Source organism: Pseudochaenichthys georgianus, chromosome 8 (assembly GCF_902827115.2).
Source record: "Pseudochaenichthys georgianus chromosome 8, fPseGeo1.2, whole genome shotgun sequence".
Classification (NCBI taxonomy): Eukaryota; Metazoa; Chordata; class Actinopteri; order Perciformes; family Channichthyidae; genus Pseudochaenichthys; species Pseudochaenichthys georgianus.
Genome location: NC_047510.2, coordinates 5,901,943 through 5,923,734, shown reverse-complemented (window position 1 = coordinate 5,923,734; position 21,792 = coordinate 5,901,943). Strand labels below are relative to the sequence as shown.

The following is a 21,792-nucleotide window of genomic DNA, read 5'->3' as shown; positions in this document are numbered from 1 at the left end:
GGCGCCAGGACCGCAGCTGCTCGTCTCCCATTGGCTGATGCCTCTGCTCGAGTTCAGATGAGGTGATGTGTCCACCAGTGCACCCTGCTGGACAGGAGCAGAAACGTTTTGTCATTGACATAACAATAATAATTATTATTAAAAAAACAATTCAAAAGTTAATTATTATAATAATAATAATAATAATAATAATTAAAAAAACAAATATATATATTATACCTTTGTGTCTGTAGCCATCAGGCTGCACAACCAGGGGTTAACAATGTAACAAATAAAAGTACCGTACATAAATCTGCACTGTTTGCGCAATAACTTTGACCTGCACACGTATGCAAATATATTTAACAATCCGGACTCAAATATGTATATATGTTCATTCAATTCATTTCTTATTTACACAGTTACTTACCTGTGTATAACTTTTTTCTTTTTAATTTAGTCTTTAATTGTATTAGTGGTGTCGGAATCTGTGCTGTCCTGTTTTTCAACCTCACTCTGTTGCTGCTTCTGAATTTCCCCACGGGTACCAATAAAGGTCCATCTGGTCTTATCTTATAATATATTATCAGCTGTGTCTGGCAGTGGTATTGGTGTTAATATGATTAGTTTCTTATGTCGAAGTAATCAATTACCTATGTATGTAACAAAAAGGAATAAGACAACAATATATAACTATTCTAGAAGAGTACTCTGAACATATTATCTGCAAGATGTAGTAGGCCTACTTAAAGTATTGAAAGTAAAGCTGGAGACAGGAGAGAACATTTTAAAGACATTATGGTTTATTGTTTTTGTTAAAAAAATTGTTAATGATAATACATGTTTTTGTAGCAACTTTTAAAACCCACTTTATAAAGTGCTTCACAAAATATAAAATAATTCAATAAAATGACACTTAAATAAATCATTCATCATACTTTTTACTGTATATATTGTTTGTTTGTAAAGTGAAACATGGACAGCTTAAGAAGCAGTTGTTCCTTTTAATGTACTCAGGTAAATGGCTGCAGCTAATTTAGAAAACTAGTACTTTGATAAAAACAACACAAGAAGGAGTAAACTAAAATAGGGATATGTAATAAAAAAATGGTTTAAAATATAATAAATTGTTAAAGAATTGATGCAGTAAAAGTCCATTTAAGTGTGTTTTGCGAAACGATTTAAAAGAGGATAAATATGTGGCTTGTGTTACATTCTTAATGGATTAACTAGTAATTAAAGCTTTCAGGAAAATGATATTGAGTCAAAGTTTAATATTTAGATGTAGTACAAAATGTCAAACATTTTAAAACTCAGGTAAAGTACCACAGCGTTGTACTGTAATGTAAGAACTGTGCCAAGGCATTACAATTAAAAAAATATTTATGTAATCCGTCATGTTTTTGTAAAATGTTACAACCCTTATTAACACAGCTTTTTACTCAATTTAAAAATATAGACCAATATATTTCCATTATTCAGGGTTTTACGGTTTAGTGGGGCAGCTGTGAAACTTTGATTTATAAACATAATATGAACATATTCATATTTTAAATATTTTAAAATGATCATTTTGTGTTAGAAGTGTTGCTTTGTTGAATAGAAAAATATTCCATGTTTAAAAGAGGAGCTTATTTTACATAACATCACAACATTGAAATATAAAATGATAACATTGAATCTGTGTTTCTCTGTCTTTAATACAACAACAGAAACACATAATTGCTATTCAGCATAAAATAATATTCCCTAATAGATGTGTGTGCATTAACTGAGCACAATGTTAGTGTTACAGTTCCAAAAGAAGACTGAGCTTTATAAATGCAGAGTTCATATTTCTCTAAAAAGCAAGAAAACACTACATTTGAATTTGTTTTCCCAATTCAATTTTGCATGGACTCAAAACAATTGCCGTGCTTTCCTTGTTGCTTTCCTGTCGCTTTACATTCTGATGCATGAATTAAAAAGCCTTTCCACACCTTCCCACAACACATCCAGGATATGTTCTGACAGGTGTCCTTTGGCCCTCAGGTTACAGAACACAAGTGGAAACATGAATATCGTTTTCTCACAAGCTTTACACGTAAATATGCTAATGAGGGGAAGGGCTGCATCGCTGGAACCTGTTCTAAATGTCATGATTTAAAGGCTGATTAAACCTGAGCTCCATCATGACCTGATATACCTGTGAAAGGAACACTCCACACGCAAAGACTGGAGCTCAGACCGCTGCTGAAAGAAGAGATGTAGATGTGCAGCATTAGAACGAGGCAGACACGAACCTTGACACCTGTATTTGTGCAGAGACAGACACTTTAAAGGAGACACTTTAAAGGAGCAGGCAGGAAAGGTGAGTTGACGTGTGACATCCAGAAGTGAACACAAGCGAGTGGAGAGATGACCCAGGTTCTCCGTGCAGGCAGAGCATCCTACGCAGGGCTGGGTTACCGTGCTCATCATGGACCTGGAGTCTGGGTGCATTACAGCACGGCTCCTGCAGCCCGGGCGCCGGACAGCAGCAGCCGCAGCTTCTGCTTGTCCAGAGAGAGGCTCAGCATGCAGCAGCTCAACGGGAGGCTGGCCTCGTACCTGCAGCAGGTAGGAGACGCATGAGATGAACAGCATGCTCCAGCAGCAGCAGCACAGAAACACCAACATTTAAGTTCAGCAATGGAGCTTTGTACTGATCTCGGTTTTATGATTATTTCTACATATATTTATACGCATCAACTTTTTATTCTTTGATGCTCCAGACCTTCCCACTCTTCTCTCCGATGTATCTCGCAGCAGCACTAAAGCCACTATAAGCATTAGGAGTTATAAGTGTTATTTTAAGTATTGTTTTAAAGGGGAAGGATCAAATAAAAGTAGCAATTTCTCAACAGACTTCTTCTTTGACTGAGCACCGAATGGTGGAGCTTGGTTCACAGCAACACAGATTATGCCCTATTTATTAGAGTGTTTCAGTTTTAGAAATGATGGGGGATTAATAATAGTTCTCCACCATATTTGTTCCTTTTGAATTTAAGCTCGAAGTTTGCTGCGAAGAACTATGTAATAGGTTGTTAGCTGAAGTACACTATGTAAATTACATTTCAAAAATCTTTCCATTCTGCAACTTCATCTGTGTCCTTCATTGGATTCCACAGGGCTGTGACTTCATCTGTGTCCTTCATTGGATTCCACAGGGCTGTGACTTCATCTGTGTCCTTCATTGGATTCCACAGGGCTGTGACTTCATCTGTGTCCTTCATTGGATTCCACAGGGCTGTGACATGTATGCAGAGTAATGAATAACAACTTACACATGACTTTTCACCTCCGATTGGTGGATGCAGGTCCAGAGTCTGGAGGTGACCAATCAGAGGCTGGAGTGTCACATCCAGGAGGAGCTGGACAGGAAGTGTCCCCAAGATTTGAGACACCTGGACGGACACCTGAAGGCGGTGTCCCTGCTGCAGGGACAGGTGACACAGAGACACACTAATGATCCAATTTAATAACGATTACAGCAATCTGACAACCATAAGAAACCCCAAACAACGAAATACAGAATAAATAATAATAATGATAATAATAATAATAATAATAATAATAATAATAATGTTGGTTTACTGACAATACAATAAAAAGTAAAGTAAGTAAAACAAATAAGAAAAAAGTAAAGAAAATATGGTAAAATATATTAAAAATAATAATATGCAATAAAATAGCAAGACAACAAGCAGATGAAGGCCAAATAAAGACAAGTTAAGGCTAAATATAGGCCAGATATAAATATAATATTGATCAGATAAAAAAAAAGGCAAATAACGACCAAATAAATGCAACATAAATGCAAGTAAAAGGCTAAATAAAGTACATAACACGCTGAGAGAATGACCAGATAAAAGCCAAATATAGACTGATTACATTGGTCAAATGAAAACCAGATAAAGACTAAAGAAAGATCAAATAAGGACCTAATACAGTCCATTCAAAAGCCACTCCAAATAAATTGAGCCAAATTACAATCAGTAAATACCAAAGTCAGGCCTGTTGCAGCTTGCAGGGGAATGCAGGTTTAGCATCTTCCTCCGGCGCTGACTCTTCAGGAAGTGTTGCTTCTGCTTAAAGGTTAGACACGTTGAGACGAGTCCGACTCTAAAATGTCAACATTCAAATGTCAGAGATTAAACTTGAACTTCAACATGATCTGATCATTTATCAAACAACAACCTGGAGAGGTGGGGTAAGTGTTAGAAGTGCTTCATTGGATAGTGCCCTCCACAAGCCTGAGGCAGTATTCATAATGTATATATTCTAGTAACTTTCCCGTCATAAATACAAGTCACCTTTAAAGCCCCAATGACATCTAGTACGTCCCCAAGTCAATGCCAACATGTCAGAAAGCCATGTCCAGAATCAGGAGCAATTCCCCAAACCAGGTCCCAAGCAACACATAAACATCGCAAATGAAGACAGCGAGTTCCAAATAAGTCCCAAATCATGAAAAGCAAGTTTCAAGTCAAGAAAGAAAGTCTCAAATTATTATTATAACTAGTATTTATTTCCAACAGATGTATAAACACGTCCAGACAGCAAGTCCCAAATGAACACATTCTAAATGGACCTTTTCAAATTAGCAACAAACCAAACCAGGTCCAACAAACGTCGCAACTCAAGAACACAATGTCCTAAGTCAATATAGTGAGTTCCAAAATAGATCCACATCATGACAAAAAAGTCAAGACATCCAAGTCGACCATCTCCAGTCTAATACGTCCCGAGTCAAAGCAAACCCCGAATTCCAAAGTCATGAAACACAACTTCTAAAATGACCCGTGAGTTCTGAAGCTGCCTTCACATGATGCGCCATTTGCTCTTTGCTTACCGCTAGGTTGGGTGAAAACAACTCTTTAAACCTATTATACAACATCCACATTTTCATGTCTGTTATACATGATGTCCCCTCTGTGTCGAGACATTTGAAAAGTTTCAGGAAAAAGATTCTCTCTCTTTTTGTCCTGATCCATACAAGTCTGATTTTGGCCACTTTGTGATGTCATAATGTTTTTTTTGCTTGTGCAACCATTAGCCAATAACCAACCAAGGTACCCTGTGATTTCTTTATGGTTGATTGCAGTTAGCAAGATAGTAGTAGTATAGCGCATTGCTTAGAATAGAAGCCTCCGCTAAATGAAATGTAATGTAACGTATAAAAAGATATAGTTTCTCTCTCTCTCTCTCTCTCTCTCTCTCTCTCTCTCTCTCTCTCTCTCTCTCTCTCTCTCTCTCTCTCTCTCTCTCTCTCTCTCTCTCTCAGATCAGTGATTGTCTCTTGGCCCAGGCTGAGGTGAAGCTGCAGCTGCTCGACGCAGAGCTCACCGTCTTCGACTTCAGCTCCAGGTACATCTCATTTACACTAAAGGTGCAATGATTAATCAATAAATCAATACAGTTATTTTTCATTCTTTAAAGGCAGTTCTCAGCTTTTTCAATATGGTGATTTGCTGCTTTTCTCTTACTTATATAATATAAGGTCAATCTTGGACTTTTTTTTACTTTTTCTGACATTTTACTACCGCCAATAATCTAGAGAATAATCTACTGATCAATCCATGATTAAAATATGTGTTAGTTGTCGCCCTTCTGAACATAACAAAAAAATCTAAATAAGAGCGAGCTGTAGATCAACCCAGTCCCTTTTTTCCGTGTCACACAGAACAATTTTAAAAGCAATGTATTTCTATTGGTAGTGTGTTTTTGTCCGGTCGGGTCTTGGAAGACCGGAAGCTGTGGGGTTCATAAAAACATGTTCTTAAAAACAGGAAACAGACGTAGGCCTATATGGGACATTTCGAGCATCATTGCGATACACACCCACTGAACTGATCACCCAAGATCCTCAGCTATGGTTGGATGTTGTAGCCGCAATGCACTTTGGGATCTGGTGTTAATGCGACACAGACAGAAAGGTATATCCGTCATTTAATGGTAAGCTATTGAAATTGTGATTCCATAGATGTGTCTCCCATCACCCAAAACCCCTGACTATTCTCTCAACTCAGTATTTACTTTCTTATATTCAAAGAAAATCAGTAATATCTTTAAAAACTACAAGTCCCTTTCTATCAGCTGTGCACCGTTATGATGTAAATGTAAGCTATCTACCAATTGGATCAGATGTAAAAGTCAGCCGAATTAGTGTTGATACTGCAAGGAGACGTATTGTGTGAAGAGAAATTGAAGATGTTGTTTATGCTGATATATTTATGATCCACGTCACATATTCAGTTTCGGTGGCAGTTCTTCCAGTTTGTCCAGAAGTCTTCTGATCAGGGCTCTATAAATAAAGAACTACGGCAGATGTGTAATATTAAATGCAGCCGAACCGTGTATTACAATGCCGTTATGTGATGACTTCCAAAGAGAAAAGCAAGCACACTCGGAATAAAGTATTATTTTCTTTTAAAAAAAAAAGTTTTTCGGATTTTATATCGCATAAACACCAGATCCCAACGTGCATTGCGGCTAAAACATCCAATCACCGAGCTTCAACCATAGCTGAGGATCTTGGGTAATCAGTTCAGTGGGTGTGTATCTGTTTCCGGTTATTTTTATTTTGAAATTCAGTTCCTGACGGACGCCAAAAAAGCCAGAGATTATAGAATTAAACAAATAAATAAAAGCAAGGATAATTGTGTGTTATTGTTGAGTAAATACCAGTGTCTTATTTAGAAAAGAATAACAAATTAGAAGGAAAAAAAGATTTTAAAAATACAGATTTCAGTATCCTGAGGCTCTGAGCCCCATTTATTTTCCTCACAGACGACAAAAAAAGTCCGACATAATATGATTTAAAATAAAAACAATAACCGTGGCTTGATATTGAGTAAGAACATGTTTTTATGAACCCCACAGCTTCCGGTCTTCCAAGACCCGACCGGACAAAAAGACGTGCTGCAGGCACGAAACACACTACCAATAGAAATACATTGCTTTTAAAATCGTTCTGTGTGACACGAAAATAAGGGGGAAATCGTGATGGTGAACACGAATCAATAGATTAAATGTCGTGACTATAACACGAGATGCCGTGAGACTGGGTTGTGTGGATCACGGGTTCCACAGGTAATTGAGTTTAAAGAGTGTAAATACTCAGCATAACATTTTTCATTTGTAAGAAGAAAAATAAAATAAAATAGTAGGCCTACTCATTCATATCTCAGAAACACAGCATTGATAATATAATTATTAACATCCATTCATATATTAATGTTTATATTATTGTGTACTGTAATAAACACATTAAAACATATATATTTATTGTTTTTTTTCATATAAATATTTCAAATATATTTCATCCTTTGATCACAAAACACAATTTCAATCCAGGATAAATACAGTTTTCTTGATTCTGATTGATCCAAAATGAAAGTGATTCAGGTTTCAACAGTAATCCACATACCTTCAACACATGTCCCATCATGCCCTGCTGTGTGAACAGGTGTGACAAGGAGAGTGAGCGTCGTGGTAGTGTGGGGGCGGAGCTCAGTGACATGAGGCAGCTGCAGGAGGGGCTGCTGCTGCACACTCTGCCAGAGCTCCACAAACTGCAGAGAGACCTCATACAGCGACTGACGGAGCTGCAGAGACAACACCATCAGGTAGCAACACCATGCATCACACCAGTAGGTAGCAACACCATGCATTACACCATCAGGTAGCATCACCATGCATTACACCAGCAGGTAGCAACACCATGCATCACACCAGCAGGTAGCAACACCATGCATTACACCATCAGGTAGCAACACCATGCATTACACCATCAGGTAGCAACACCATGCATTACACCAGCAGGTAGCAACACCATGCATTACATTAGCAGGTAACAACACCATGCATTACACCAGCAGGTAGCAACACCATGCATTACACCAGCAGGTAGCAACACCATGCATTACACCATCAGGTAGCATCACCATGCATTACACCATCAGGTAGCAACACCATGCATTACACCATCAGGTAGCAACACCATGCATTACACCAGCAGGTAGCAACACCATGCATTACACCAGCAGGTAGCAACACCATGCATTACACCAGCAGGTAGCAACACCATGCATTACACCAGCAGGTAGCAACACCATGCATTACACCAGCAGGTAACAACACCATGCATTACACCAGCAGGTAGCAACACCATGCATTACATTAGCAGGTAACAACACCATGCATTACACCAGCAGGTAACAACACCATGCATTACACCATCAGGTAGCAACACCATGCATTACACCAGCAGGTACCACAATTAAAATCAATCTATGATGCCCATGTCTAACCAGAATAAGAAGAGAATGTCTATACTGCATTAGAAACATACTTTTAATGGATTACAATTGGATAATAGATCTGTTTAATTATGACTATAATCACTCATAAACATTCCTAATGTTTTAGCACCATTAAAACACATGATAAAGCATTTCATTATGAGGTCAGAAATGTAAAACGTAATGACTGCTGCCTATTCACTGAATCTTTAGGAATAATTATATATATTTTACTTAAATAAATGCCAAATAAAAATAGAAACCGTCTTGTACATTTTGACAGGATTGCATTATTAAATTATTTAAATGCATAATTATGAGATAGTGAAGCATTACAAAGATAAAGTAGTCAACTTTAAAAGATAATAATGTAATGGATCATATTTAGATTGTTATTGTATTTTAAAAGAATACAATGGAAATTGAAAAGGAAATAATGCATTATAAAAAGAAAGTGATGCATAACATGAAGATAGTGATGCATTGTAACATATTGAAATGCAATATAATAATACTATAATGCATTATTTATTTACGAGTGCCTATATTCATACAAAGCTTCAATCAGAATACAACATAACAAAGTGTGTTTATAATATATCAGAGACAGGTATGTCATAGATTATTCACATGAAAGTTTACGTCCTGTTTCCTGTCTACCTGTCCAGAACACACGGGGTCTCCTCGCCCAGGCGTCAGGGGGTGTAGCTGTGGAGATGCAGACGGCGGGCTCATCAGATCTGATCCAGCAGCTGGAGCACCTGAGGAGGGCCAGTGAGACGCTGCTCCACCAGAACCAGTGCTACAACACCCAGGTACACCAACATCTGTAGCACCGGCCCAACCGGCCTAAACCCAAAGAAAACAAGTTTGCATATTCATGTTATCATGAATTAATATACACTTTTTTAAATAGGTTAAATTGTTGCTTTATAAAATGTCAGAACATTATTATACATTCTCTATTTTGCAAAAGCTGACAACAACAAGATCTGAAATGTTTCAAGCATCAAACATTTCTTTAATGATGAATTGATTGATCAAACTAGTATAATATCCTCTTAAGCCCAATTGCCCCCACCGACGGGGGCAAACACAACAATATTGCACGAAACTGTGTCTCAGGGATTCTTAACAATAAACAACCTATTAATGTGTCATACCCACTTAACGGGAAGAAACTCAGCTATCAGACAATATTAACCATATTTAGCTAAACAAAACACAAGGGTAACACCAAGCGTCTGAATTAGCACTATGCGAAAAAATGCTAACGCACTTAGCACATAACTCACAGTAGCAATATTTTATACTCTAACTGTTACAAAGAGGTGTCAATCACCCAAATCGACCAATGGGTTCCAGAGATACGGCAAATACACCCAAATGTACCCAGAGGTGAGTCCGCCTGGACTTTTCTTTTCTAAACCTCTCTAACAAGGTCACATTTAACTTGTTTTGCATCAATCTTGATACAGGGTGCATTTTAAGGAAATTTTGGCTAACTGCTCCTATACACTCCACAACACACACCTACTCACTGCACACACACACACACACACACACACACACACACACACACACACACACACACACACACACACACACACACACACACACACACACACACACACACACACACACACACACACACACACACACACACACACACACACACACACACACACACACACACACACACACACACACACACACACACACACACACACACACACACACACACACACACACACACACACACACACACACACACACACACACACACACACACACACACACAGCTCCTAAGCATATCATATATACAGTGGGGCAAAAAAGTATTTAGTCAGCCACCAATTGTGCAAGTTCTCCCACTTAAAAAGATGAGAGAGGCCTGTAATTTTCATCCTAGGTATACCTCAACTATGAGAGACAGAATGGGTGGAAAGAATCCAGGAAATCACATTGTAGGATTTTTAATGAATTAATTGGTAAATTATGGTGGAAAATAAGTATTCGGTCAATAACAAAAGTTCATCTCAATACTTTGTTATATACCCTTTGTTGGCAATGACAGAGGTCAAACGTTTTCTGTAAGTCTTCACAAGGTTTTCACACACTGTTGCTGGTATTTTAGCCCATTCCTCCATGCAGATCTCCTCTAGAGCAGTGATGTTTTGGGGCTGTCGCTGGGCAACACTCCCTCCAAAGATTTTCTATGGGGTTGAGATCTGGAGACTGGCTAGGCCACTCCAGGACCTTGAAATGCTTCTTACGAAGCCACTCCGTCGTTGCCCGGGCGGTGTGTTTGGGATCATTGTCATGCTGAAAGACCCAGCCACGTTTCATTTTCAATGCCCTTGCTGATGGAAGGAGGTTGTCACTCAAAATCTCACGATACATGGCCCCATTCATTCTTGCATTTACACGGATCAGTCGTCCTGTTCCCTTTGCAGAAAAACAGCCCCAAAGCATGATGTTTCCACCCCCATGTTTCACAGTAGGTATGGTGTTCTTTGGATGCAACTCAGCATTCTTTCTCCTCCAAACACGTCTAGTTGAGTTTTTATCAAAAAGTTATATTTTGGTTTCATCTGACCATATGACATTCTCCCAATCCTCTTCTGGATCATCTAAATGCTCTCTAGCAAACTTCAGACGGGCCTGGACATGTACTGGCTTAAGCAGGGGGACACGTCTGGCACTGCAGGATTTGAGTCCCTGGCGGCGTAGTGTTGTTACTTGGGTCCCAGCTCTCTGCAGGTCATTGACTAGGTCCCACCGTGTGGTTCTGGGATTTTTGCTCACCGTTCTTGTGATAATTTTGACCCCACGGGGTGAGATCTTGCGTGGAGCCCCAGATCGAGGGAGATTATCAGTGGTCTTGTATGTCTTCCATTTTCTAATAATTGCTCCCACAGTTGATTTCTTCACACCAAGCTGCTTACCTATTGCAGATTCAGTCTTCCCAGCCTGGTGCAGGTCTACAATTTTGTTTCTGGTGTCATTTGACAGCTCTTTGGTCTTGGCCATAGTGGAGTTTGGAGTGTGACTGTTTGAGGTTGTGGACAGGTGTCTTTTATACTGATAACGAGTTCAAACAGGTGCCATTAATACAGTTAACAAGTGGAGGACAGAGGAGGCTCTTAAAGAAGAAGTTACAGGTCTGTGAGAGCCAGACATCTTGTTTGTTTGTAGGTGACCAAATACTTATTTTACCTAGGAATTTACCAATTAATTCATTAAAAATCCTACAATGTGATTTCCTGGATTTGTTCCCCCCATTCTGTCTCTCATCGTTGAAGTGTACCTAGGGTGAAAATTACAGGCCTCTCTCATCTTTTTAAGTGGGAGAACTTGCACAATTGGTGGCTGACTAAATACTTTTTTGCCCCACTGTATCAGGCTACAGCCCTTGTATATTTTATTATGTGAAGCATTATATGGTTTCATGAAAAATATCTACTGTGTATTTGTAGATATCTCCTAAAGCCTACAAATAAAGTGTGAAATGTAGGCCTGCTTATTATTGAGCGATATATATTATACACACTGTTCTGCTTTCTGCACTGACCTCAGCAGCTGTTCTCACTGTAACATCACCTAACATCCAGGGGACATGTGATTAGTGAGTAAACAAACGGTAAAGGGCAGAAAGTCTGATGCACATTTGATCATCTCAAATAACTTATAATCACAACGGGAACAGTTTGCAGAGCTGTGCTTCGTTGACAGAAGTCCAGCCATGCGTCACACCTCTTTTAAACATCACTGTTGGCTGAAATCGTCTCAGAAGAATACTTCAGTGTACCCTCGGTTATAGCTCCTCTAGAGACACTGCTCTCTCCTCTACATCAGTGTACCCTCGTGTATAGCTCCTCCAGAGAGACTCCTCTCTCCTCTCCTTCTTTGTACCCTCGGTTATAGCTCCTCCAGAGAGACTCCTTTCTCCTCTCTCCTCTCTCCTCTGCATCAGTGGATCCTCGGTTATAGCTCCTCCAGAGAGACTCCTCTCTCCTCTACATCTTTGTACCCTCGGTTATAGCTCCTCCAGAGAGACTCCTCTCTCCTCTAAATCAGTGTATCCTCGGTTACGGTTCCTCCAGACAGCCTCCTCGATAATCAATCCTCGATGAGCCTTTAGAGAAATTTGTTTTCCATCAAGACGGGCGTGCCGACATCCATTTCCAGGTCGCTGCCGGAGTACCGAGGAGTCGAGGATGCAAAAATTAGAGAAATGACAAACGGCTCATTTTAGAGGACTCGTGTAGGTCGACTTGACGCCAAGATGACCGGCGACCGGCCCCAACAGGCGCAAAGACGCGAGGGCCCACACTGCACACGACTGTGTTCTGGGCATGTCATTTTCGAGCCTGAGGCCTGAAAAACAGGCTAAGGGCTTAACAGGATAAAAAGTATATATATTTTATAGGGCTGTCAAGTTAACGCGTTAAAAAAAAATTAACGCCACTAATTATTTTAACGCGATTAACGCATGTGCATTTTTTGTCCTCAGCCACCCCGTAGTTTCAGAGCGCATCGAGTTTAAAATACCATCTACAAGCTGATGCTGACAGCCCCGCTCCTGCCGCCCGCTTGCAGCAGACCACACTTCCACGCTCAACGGCAGGCACTGACTGACCATCGGGAGGACCGGGAGAGACCTTACGTGTATTGTTGTTGTTAGCATCTGGTGGCCGGAACGCCCCGTATTAGCCGGAACGCCCCGTATTAGCCGGAACGCCCCGTATTTGAGCCAAAAGGGGCGTGTCCCATACGGGACTGTTTGTCCCAGACTCCGTGTAAAGGGAAAAATAATAAATATGTTTCTGTTTGCACGCAATGCAGTGTGTCTGGCTACGTGCCTGTGTGCTGTATGAGAAGGGCACTAGGACCGCTCCAACCTGATCTCACCAGAATGCGTGACTCCACCACGACTTCTTAACACCACAATGCGTGGTGGAGTCACGAACTTTGTTACATTTACGTGTCGGCACCACGCAAACAACCCCAATGTAAAGTGAATGAGGCTCCTTTGTCGTGGTGCACACACCCATTTCTACAACGTCCCGCAGTGAGATTTTATTCTATAAAACGTTATTTTAAATCTACTTTATAGCTTGTAGTAACTCACGGGAGGCTTCTTTTATTTTATTTGTATTCATAATCATTTTTATTTTTCGTCAGAATGTAAAAATTACACTAGTTACGAATTTGTGTTCTCGAAAAACAGTGCATTGTGTGTAATACAACTGTGATTTTTATTAAATTAGTTAGTTTTTAAGGAAGGCCAGAGCTTCAGCTGTGTCAAATAGATTGTTCCCTTTAGTTAACGTTATTTAAAAGATAATGATCATGTCCCCTGTATTGTATTACGAGCGTCCATTCCCATTGGATAACGGAGAATTGTACACCCGGAAGTAAGTATTCCCCTTACTGTCTATTGATTTTACAGTGATATCTGCACTACTCATCGAGTAAAAAACACCAGATTATCCTTGTTAATTACACAACATTGATTGGTTTGAATTGTGTGCAATGCTTTTGTATTTTTCCCCTTCGATTCGGAGAAACAAATGTTTTTTCGGAGTTTTAGGATGGCCGAAGACACTACACTACCCAGAATCCTCAGCTATCGTTTGGGACTACACCATGTGCTTTGTTTGACAAACCCGTGATCAGTCCTCAACCTCTGTGATTGGATGTTGGAGTGGCAGTGTGCGAAGTTTACACAGACACAGAGCGTCAAAAAGGACTTTGAAATGGAATGAAACCCATCGACGGCACACTATTCAAAACAGGAATCGAACGTGTCCTACACCCCCCCCCCCCTTAGGTCACAGGCTCCTCCAACAGTGCTACGCAATAAAACAGATAGGCCTACACAGAAAAAATTGTGAAATAGTGCAATAAGAGTCTACAAGTGATTGGAATATGATATATTAGATAAATAATTTCTAAGTAGCAGCCAGATGAATGTTATGGATGTTGTTTCTAAGTTCAGGTGTTTAATAATCGTATAGCCTGTGGGATGAAGCTGTCTCTGTGTCTGGTGGTTTTAGTCCGGATGCTGCGGTACCGCCTGCCAGACGGCAGCAGACAGAACAGTTTGTGACTGGGGTGATGGGGTCTTTTATAATCCTGACGGCTTTCTTTAAGGTTAACCTGGTATTTTTACTCCACTACATTTATTTGAGTTACTTTACAGATTTGGATTAATGATGTGAAATATTAAATCAGACTTTAGTTACACCTGAGTGAAATTCAGTGAAGGTGATTGTCAAGTGCCAACAATCAGGCGAGATATTAGATAGTTGGTGCTTGAGAAGACTAAATATTTATCCTGAGATCCGTTAAAAGCATATTCATTACTCGTTATTCTCTAATAGTTAATTAAAGACTGTATATAATTGCTATTTTGCACATCCCTTTCAAGATTTCAAGATTTTCTAAGGTTTATTGACATATCATATACACAATAGTGTAGTTATGCAATGAATGAAAAACTTGGGTCACAGGTTCCTCAACAGTGCATTACAAGACATCTATCAATATGTGTGTATACTTCCACCATTACACTGTCGTATTCTGCACATTTCTTATACTATCTACATACATAAGATTATAATTAATGTGTATAATATCAGTTAAAATAAGTGCTTCAACATAGTTAACATTGCAGGGAAGTTGATTGTCAAGTTCCAAAACAAACCATGCAATTTAGACTTTGTCAGGCTTAATATTTATCTGTAGATAGATACCCCCAAAGCTTTTTTCCTATTTAAAAGAAGACCTTAACCTAAAGTTTTCTTTAATGTTTAAATAAAGCCTTATTAGTTAGCACATCCTCCTATCAGGCACTAAACTGTTTTATTCTAGATATCATTTGAGTATCTTCTTGATATTTTCTATTCTATATTTATATCATTGACTAAACCAGAAACAGCAGTATATTTTATTTTGTTAACACTGTAAACTTTACAGCTTTTTAACCCAAACCACCTACTGGTTAAAGCACGTTATTGCACGTTTAGAGTAATTGCAATGCAGGAAGATTGTGTTGCTTTTTAATGACTGTTTAAAATGCCTTTTTCTTAATGTCTTTCATTTTTACTTCACTGTCACTTCACTATCACTTAGAAATTATTTATCTAATATATCATATTCCAATCACTTGTAGACTCTTATTGCACTATTTCACAATTTTTTCTGTGTAGGCCTATCTGTTTTATTGCGTAGCACTGTTGGAGGAGCCTGTGACCTAAGGGGGGGGGGGGGGGGGGGGGGGAGGACACGTTCGATTCCTGTTTTGAATAGTGTGCCGTCGATGGGTTTCATTCCATTTCAAAGTCCTTTTTGACGCTCTGTGTCTGTGTAAACTTCGCACACTGCCACTCCAACATCCAATCACAGAGGTTGAGGACTGATCACGGGTTTGTCAAACAAGGCACATGGTGTAGTCCCAAACGATAGCTGAGGATTCTGGGTAGTGTAGTGTCTTCGGCCATCCTAAAACTCCGAAAAAACATTTGTTTCTCCGAATTGAAGGGGGAAAATACAAAAGCATTGCACACAATTCAAACCAATCAATGTTGTGTAATTAACAAGGATAATCTGGTGTTTTTTAGTCGATGAGTAGTGCAGATATCACTGTAAAATCAATCGACAGTAAGGAGAATACTTACTTCCGGGTGTAAAATTCTCCGTTATCCAATGGGAATGGACGCTCGTAATACAATACAGGGGACATGATCATTATCTTTTAAATAACGTTAATTAAAGGGAACAATCTATTTGACACAGCTGAAGCTCTGGCCTTCCTTAAAAACTAACTAATTTAATAAAAATCACAGTTGCATTACACACAATGCACTGTTTTTTGAGAACACAAATTCGTAACTAATTTAATTTTTACATTCTGACGAAATTTTTTAATTATTATGAATACAAATAAAATAAAAGAAGCCTCCCGTGAGTTACTACAAGCTATAACGTAGATTTAAAAAAACGTTTTATAGAATAAAATCTCACTGCGGGACGTTGTAGAAATGTGTGTGCGCACCACGACAAAGGAGCCTCATTCACTTTACATTGGGGTTGTTTGCGTGGTGCCGACACGTAAATGTAACAAAGTTCGTGACTCCACCACGCAATGCGGTGTTAAGGAGTCATGGTGGAGTCACGCATTCTGGTGAGATCAGGTTGGACCGCTCAGTTGACAGGGCAGGCACAATGCTCGCACGTGTGTGTGAGATTTTCTCCGGTGGGCCGCGGGCGCGGCATCATTGTTTGTGCGGCATGTCAGCCTGTTCAGTCCTGTGGGAAATTGAGCGCTGCCGGTGATAATGAAAGAGGAGAAGAGAGAGAGGATGTGGTTCTGGGCCCTGGCCCTTCTAAAAACAAAAGACTTGTGTCTTACAACAAACAGTGGAAGAAAAACACAGTTGGGTAAAGCCCGTGAGTGGAGATCTGTCTCGGGTCTTCTGCGTGTGTGTGTGTGTGTGTGTGTGAGAGAGTCAGTCAGCTGATTGATGGGAAAATGCTGGGAAAATGGTTGGTTGAAGGATAACATTAAATCTAATAATGATGTACCGTGCATGTTCGCATCATGTATACTTTGCATTACTTAATACCATTTTTCAAATATTTATTTTTTAACATTTTGGACAAAATAGCCAATTGTACATCGAGGTGCCCAGATGTCCCTAGTGCCCAGCCCACCTATCCGATTTGAACATGCTGATGTACAATGTGATGAAGTAGCCTAATGCAGGTGTAAGACCATTGTGTTTGTATTGTGTTATAGTTATGCATAGTTTTCTATGCATTTTGAGGGTTTTTGGGGGTTTGACCCCTCGAACCCTAGGGAGCTGGCTCCCCCAAAAGAATTAAATAACATAACCCTAACCCTAAAACCGAAATAAAGTAACAAAAAAAAGTAACTCAATCCGCCAGAAACCCGCAAATCTTCGCGCGCGGGGGACACATGCCTGTGTCCCGTTTCTCCATTTCTGGAAGTTGGCAACCCTAATCGCAGCGTCCAGGCAGCTCCCGTTCGAGCATATGCCTGGAGTTGCACAGAGCTCCAACGATCCATCACACACACACACACACACACGCACGCACGCACGCACGCACGCACGCACGCACACACACACACACACACGCACACACACACACACACACACACACACACACACACACACACACACACACACACACACACACACACACACACACACACACACACACACACACACACACACACACACACACACACACACACACTCCAGGTTGAATTGAGGCGAATATTTGTAATGTTCAGAGATTGTTGTGTTCATGTAATATTCATGACGATATTTGTCATTGTTCAAACGATAATAAACATTAGCATAAAGCATATTTGTCCACTCATATGTTGATAAGAGTATTACAAACTTGAAAAATATCCCTCTAAGGAACATTTAGAACAGACAAAAAATGTGCGATTAATTTGCGATTAATCGCGATTAACTATGGACAATCATGCGATTAATCGCGATTAAATATTTGAATCGACTGACAGCCCTAATTTAATGTCGACAATTTTTTGGAGCTCTAATGTTCTGTCACCCCAGTTCTAAACTTAGTGGAGTTTTGGGAACATTTTATAATAACATTTTTAATAAATACTAACTTGATAGTTCACAAAACTTGAGCTTATAGTTATTTACTGTTCAGAAATGAAATAAGTACTCATTAACAATGGAATTAACAATGGTTATTATAAAGGGTTAGCAGGTTTTTAATGTTAGGTTTGTTGCGTTCAGGTGTCTTTGCTGAGCTCTCCAGCGGTGACCTTTGACCCTCGAGCAGGGTCAGAGGTCATCCAGGCAGAGGTTGAGGAGCTGTGGAGAACAGCAGGAGGTCTGGAGGAAGAGCTCGCACAGCTGCAGGATCTGGTTAGAGACACTTGAAGTTAAAACATTGGTATTGACTGTGTAAACATTTAGTTGATGAGAGACTGACTGAGATTAGGATTAGTCATTAGAATGTATGTGTTATGTTAGATATGTGGTTGTCAACAGGACAAAGCCACACACATGTGATCTTATAAACGTTGCATTGCTGCAGACTAAACTGGCTTACAGTATATAAATAAGTCTAAAACATCAACAGCATTAAAATGCAACATATTGCAGCAGTAATATTAGTCCAGAAACTTCATATATAATATTAAAACACTGATGGGGAACATGTTACTTCCTAAAAATCTAGTGGAATAAAAGTATAAAGTAGCCTACCCCAAAACTGCACTTAGACACAGTACTTGAATAAATGTACTTCACTACATTCCACCACTGACCGTATGTGTCTGCCTGTGTAGAACATGGTGTTGGAGTCCTCCAGTCTGCAGCAGACAGAGTCCTTTGAGCTGCAGCTGGAGGACTTACAGCAGAAAGCAGGCGTCCTGTGCAGAGACCTGGATTCAGAGCTGCAGTTTGCCGCTCTGCTGGCTGAAGAGCATCAGGCGTTGCTGGAGGTAAACAGCAGGCTGGAGACCCAGATAGAGGACTACAGGAGGCTGCTGGATGCATCAAGCATACAAGGGTAGGACAATTATATAATGTTTGAAACTTATTTTGCAAATCATGTTGTTTTATAAGTTCTTTTTTTAATGTTATGTATTTATATCTCCTGTTCAAAGGCTCTCAGGTCCTCAGTTAATCTTCGCGGATAATGTCACATCTTTCTGTGCTGAAACCAGCCCCCCTGCCTACAAAAGAAACATCACACCAATAAATACATTTAGCCTTCGGGGAGGAAATCTCAGGATGATGGGGGTTCAAACTGTCTTTAGAGGCCACACACACAATGTCATACAACAGAAATCGAAAAACTCACCAATAAGATCGATTAACACTTCAAATCGGATAGGATCATTCCACAAGCCTGAATACCACGGCACAGGAGCTCTTCCTAAAAGAACCAAGAGCAAATGCATGACCGTCAGCACAACAGTGGACAGAAAGGGCAGTCCTGTGGAGCATAAAGTCCATACTAAACATTGTGAGCTGCAGAACTCATCCATAGTCAGTACTGAGATTAGCCAGGTTTTAGAAGAAGGGGCTGGTGGCAAAGCTTCTAAGCCGAAGATAAGTACTGCACAAGAACACACAACATTGGCAAAACCAGAAGATGTTACTTCGAAACAAATAACCACAGGAACTGGTTTGCAGGCTGATCAAACAACGACCCACGTTGAAACAGAGGTCCCCAAAAACATTTCTTGTGTAGAACCAGAAGTAAAGCAAGAACAGCATTTGGCATCAACTGATCCCAGTAAAGGAACTGATGCAGAGGTAAAGAAAGAGCCGGAATCTGCAAAGGTCATGTCTTTAAGTTTGGAGATTCGAGCAGAAGCTGAAGAAAATGCAGGGAAAGTTTCAGATACAGCATTGTTTGCTTCTGGATCTCACATTCTTACTTCTGAGGAGGATCAGGGTAAGGTCTCTTGTGAAGTAGATTATATTACTGCTTCTAAGATTAATACTCTACAAGGAAACACCACATTAGTTCTTGACACACACTCTTCAAAGAGTGCTGCTGTTCAAGAAAATACAAAACCTTTTACCAATAAACAAACTACCACCGTTGGTTTGCAGGCTGATACAACAGGGACACACGTTCAAACAAAGGTCCCAAAAAATATTATTTGCGCAGAACAAGAAGCAAAGCAAGAACCACATCCAGCAACAACCGATCTCAGCAAAGAGACCACTGCAGATGTAAAGAAAGAACCAGAATATATGACCTTGGCTCCCAAAGATTGCACTGAGCAGGGTCCTGCCAAAGTTGTGTCTTGTTTGGAGACTCAAACAGAAGCTGATGGGGATGACGGGGAAGTTGTCGTTACAGCATCCATTATTTCTGTACCTCACATGCATGGGTCTGAGGAGGGTCAGGGTAATGTCTCTGTTGAGATAATCCTGATCGAGGACATGGATGTAGAAACAAGGGGAAATAATAAGGAAGAAGGAGTAAAAGTAGAAGGTACATTCTCCAATGCCGAAAGAAGAAAAGTAATAGAAGAAGCAGATACACAGTCCAGCAATGCAACTGTTTCATCTGGTGGCCAAGACATCAATTACAACCTTGAAAGTAAATCTCCAAGTAGAGAGATTTTGAAGGACCTTGAATTAGAAGGGAACCTATTTGTGGGTTTCCATGATACCCTTGAGGAACAAATGGACCCTACTGAGTCGGACAACAAGATCATTCATTTAACAGACCAAGGAGCAGTGTTGAGTATCACAAAGTCAAGAAAGTTGATTTTAAGTCAAACTGATTCTGGCGTGGGTTTGTGTTTATCTGACCATCAGGAGATGAGTCCAACAAAGCCATTTGCATGCTTGAGTCCAGAAACATGTTTAAGCCCAGATGAGGCAGAGGTGTTAATGAGCATGACAGATCAAGTATTTTGCCCAGTTGATCCAGAAGGGGATGTTAAAAGTCCTGATTCTCTGATGAGTACAAATGATCTAGATATATGTTTCAGTCCAGTTGAGGTTGAGGTGTGTCTGAGTCCAAATGGTGAAGAAGAAGAAGACGACGAAATCTGTCTGAATCTAACTGAGGCGATTACACGTGTGAGACCAGTCGAGAAATACGTTCTGTCGTCAAAAGAGGAAGAACAGTCTATGTCCTTTAGTAGCGATCAAACTTTGCCAGGAGAGGACAGAAATAGGAAAGTCAACGTTATAGTCAGAGATGGGAACAGTTTGTGTTTTGGATCGTTGCAAAACAGTCTTGGAGGCATGGAGTTCAGAGGTCCAGGTGGTCCTAGTATCATAGCAGACCAAGAGGAACAGCTTGGTTTTGGAGGCCTTTATCGTAAAAGTGTAAGAGATGTGAGAAATCCCATGGAGAGTTTCAAAGATACAACTTGCATTACAGATAACAAAGATGTTCAGAATATAAAGGAAGGAGGCATGTGTTGCTCAGTAGGCCAGAAAGAGATTGCCAGTATGGATGGTAAAGTGAGGGGACAGAAAAACAATGATTGTCTGGTTGCCAAGGAGACAAGTAACAGTGAAAAGGTGTTTGTAAGGTCAGCTAGCTTTGTAAGTCTCCCAGCCAATGAAGGAACTACCTTTAGTGATTTGGCGAGTAATTCAAGGGGCAGTATTAAGGCTAGTAGTTTTGTTGGCACAGCTGCAAATTCATCAGGTAGGGTCAGTGGTAATGCAGAAGCTGTCATTACAACTGGAGTAGAGGGAACTTTCAGGCAGGGAGGTGGAGACTGGAGGGTTTATGGCGGAAGTCTGGGATGCACAAGTACAACTTTACCCAGAACAGGGAGTGAAGAAAGCCTGTCAGGCAACACGCTCCCTGTAGCAAGCCGAACAGAAAAAGGGAGGTTCGACAGTAAAGGAACTGGGGAGTGGGTATTTTATGGTGGCAGTCTTGGACGAAAGAGCAGCCTTGATGGTGGCACTTGCTTACCAAG

General features: G+C 40.1%; 1 protein-coding gene across 1 annotated transcript; it reads left to right on the top strand.

Annotated features, from left to right (window-relative positions):
* The first annotated feature begins 2,376 nt into the window (after positions 1-2,376).
* On the top strand, positions 2,377-20,727 carry LOC117451079 (uncharacterized). The gene is made up of 9 exons (XM_034089180.1): positions 2,377-2,577; positions 3,318-3,446; positions 5,285-5,367; positions 7,469-7,628; positions 8,972-9,118; positions 18,113-18,244; positions 18,670-18,893; positions 18,991-20,249; positions 20,666-20,727. The coding sequence occupies exons 1-9, from the start codon at positions 2,377-2,379 to the stop codon at positions 20,725-20,727; spliced, it is 2,397 nt and encodes a 798-aa protein (XP_033945071.1).
* Positions 20,728-21,792: the final 1,065 nt, after the last annotated feature.

What these genes read in the sequence shown, in the direction of transcription:
- LOC117451079 (XM_034089180.1), top strand. Translation starts at nt 2,377, where the DNA reads ATGACCCAGGTTCTCCGTGCAGGCAGAGCATCCTACGCAGGGCTGGGT. An exon ending in TGGCCTCGTACCTGCAGCAG is followed by an intron (nt 2,578 to 3,317) that starts GTAGGAGACGCA and finishes TGGTGGATGCAG; the next exon opens with GTCCAGAGTCTGGAGGTGAC. An exon ending in TGCAGAGACAACACCATCAG is followed by an intron (nt 7,629 to 8,971) that starts GTAGCAACACCA and finishes CTACCTGTCCAG; the next exon opens with AACACACGGGGTCTCCTCGC.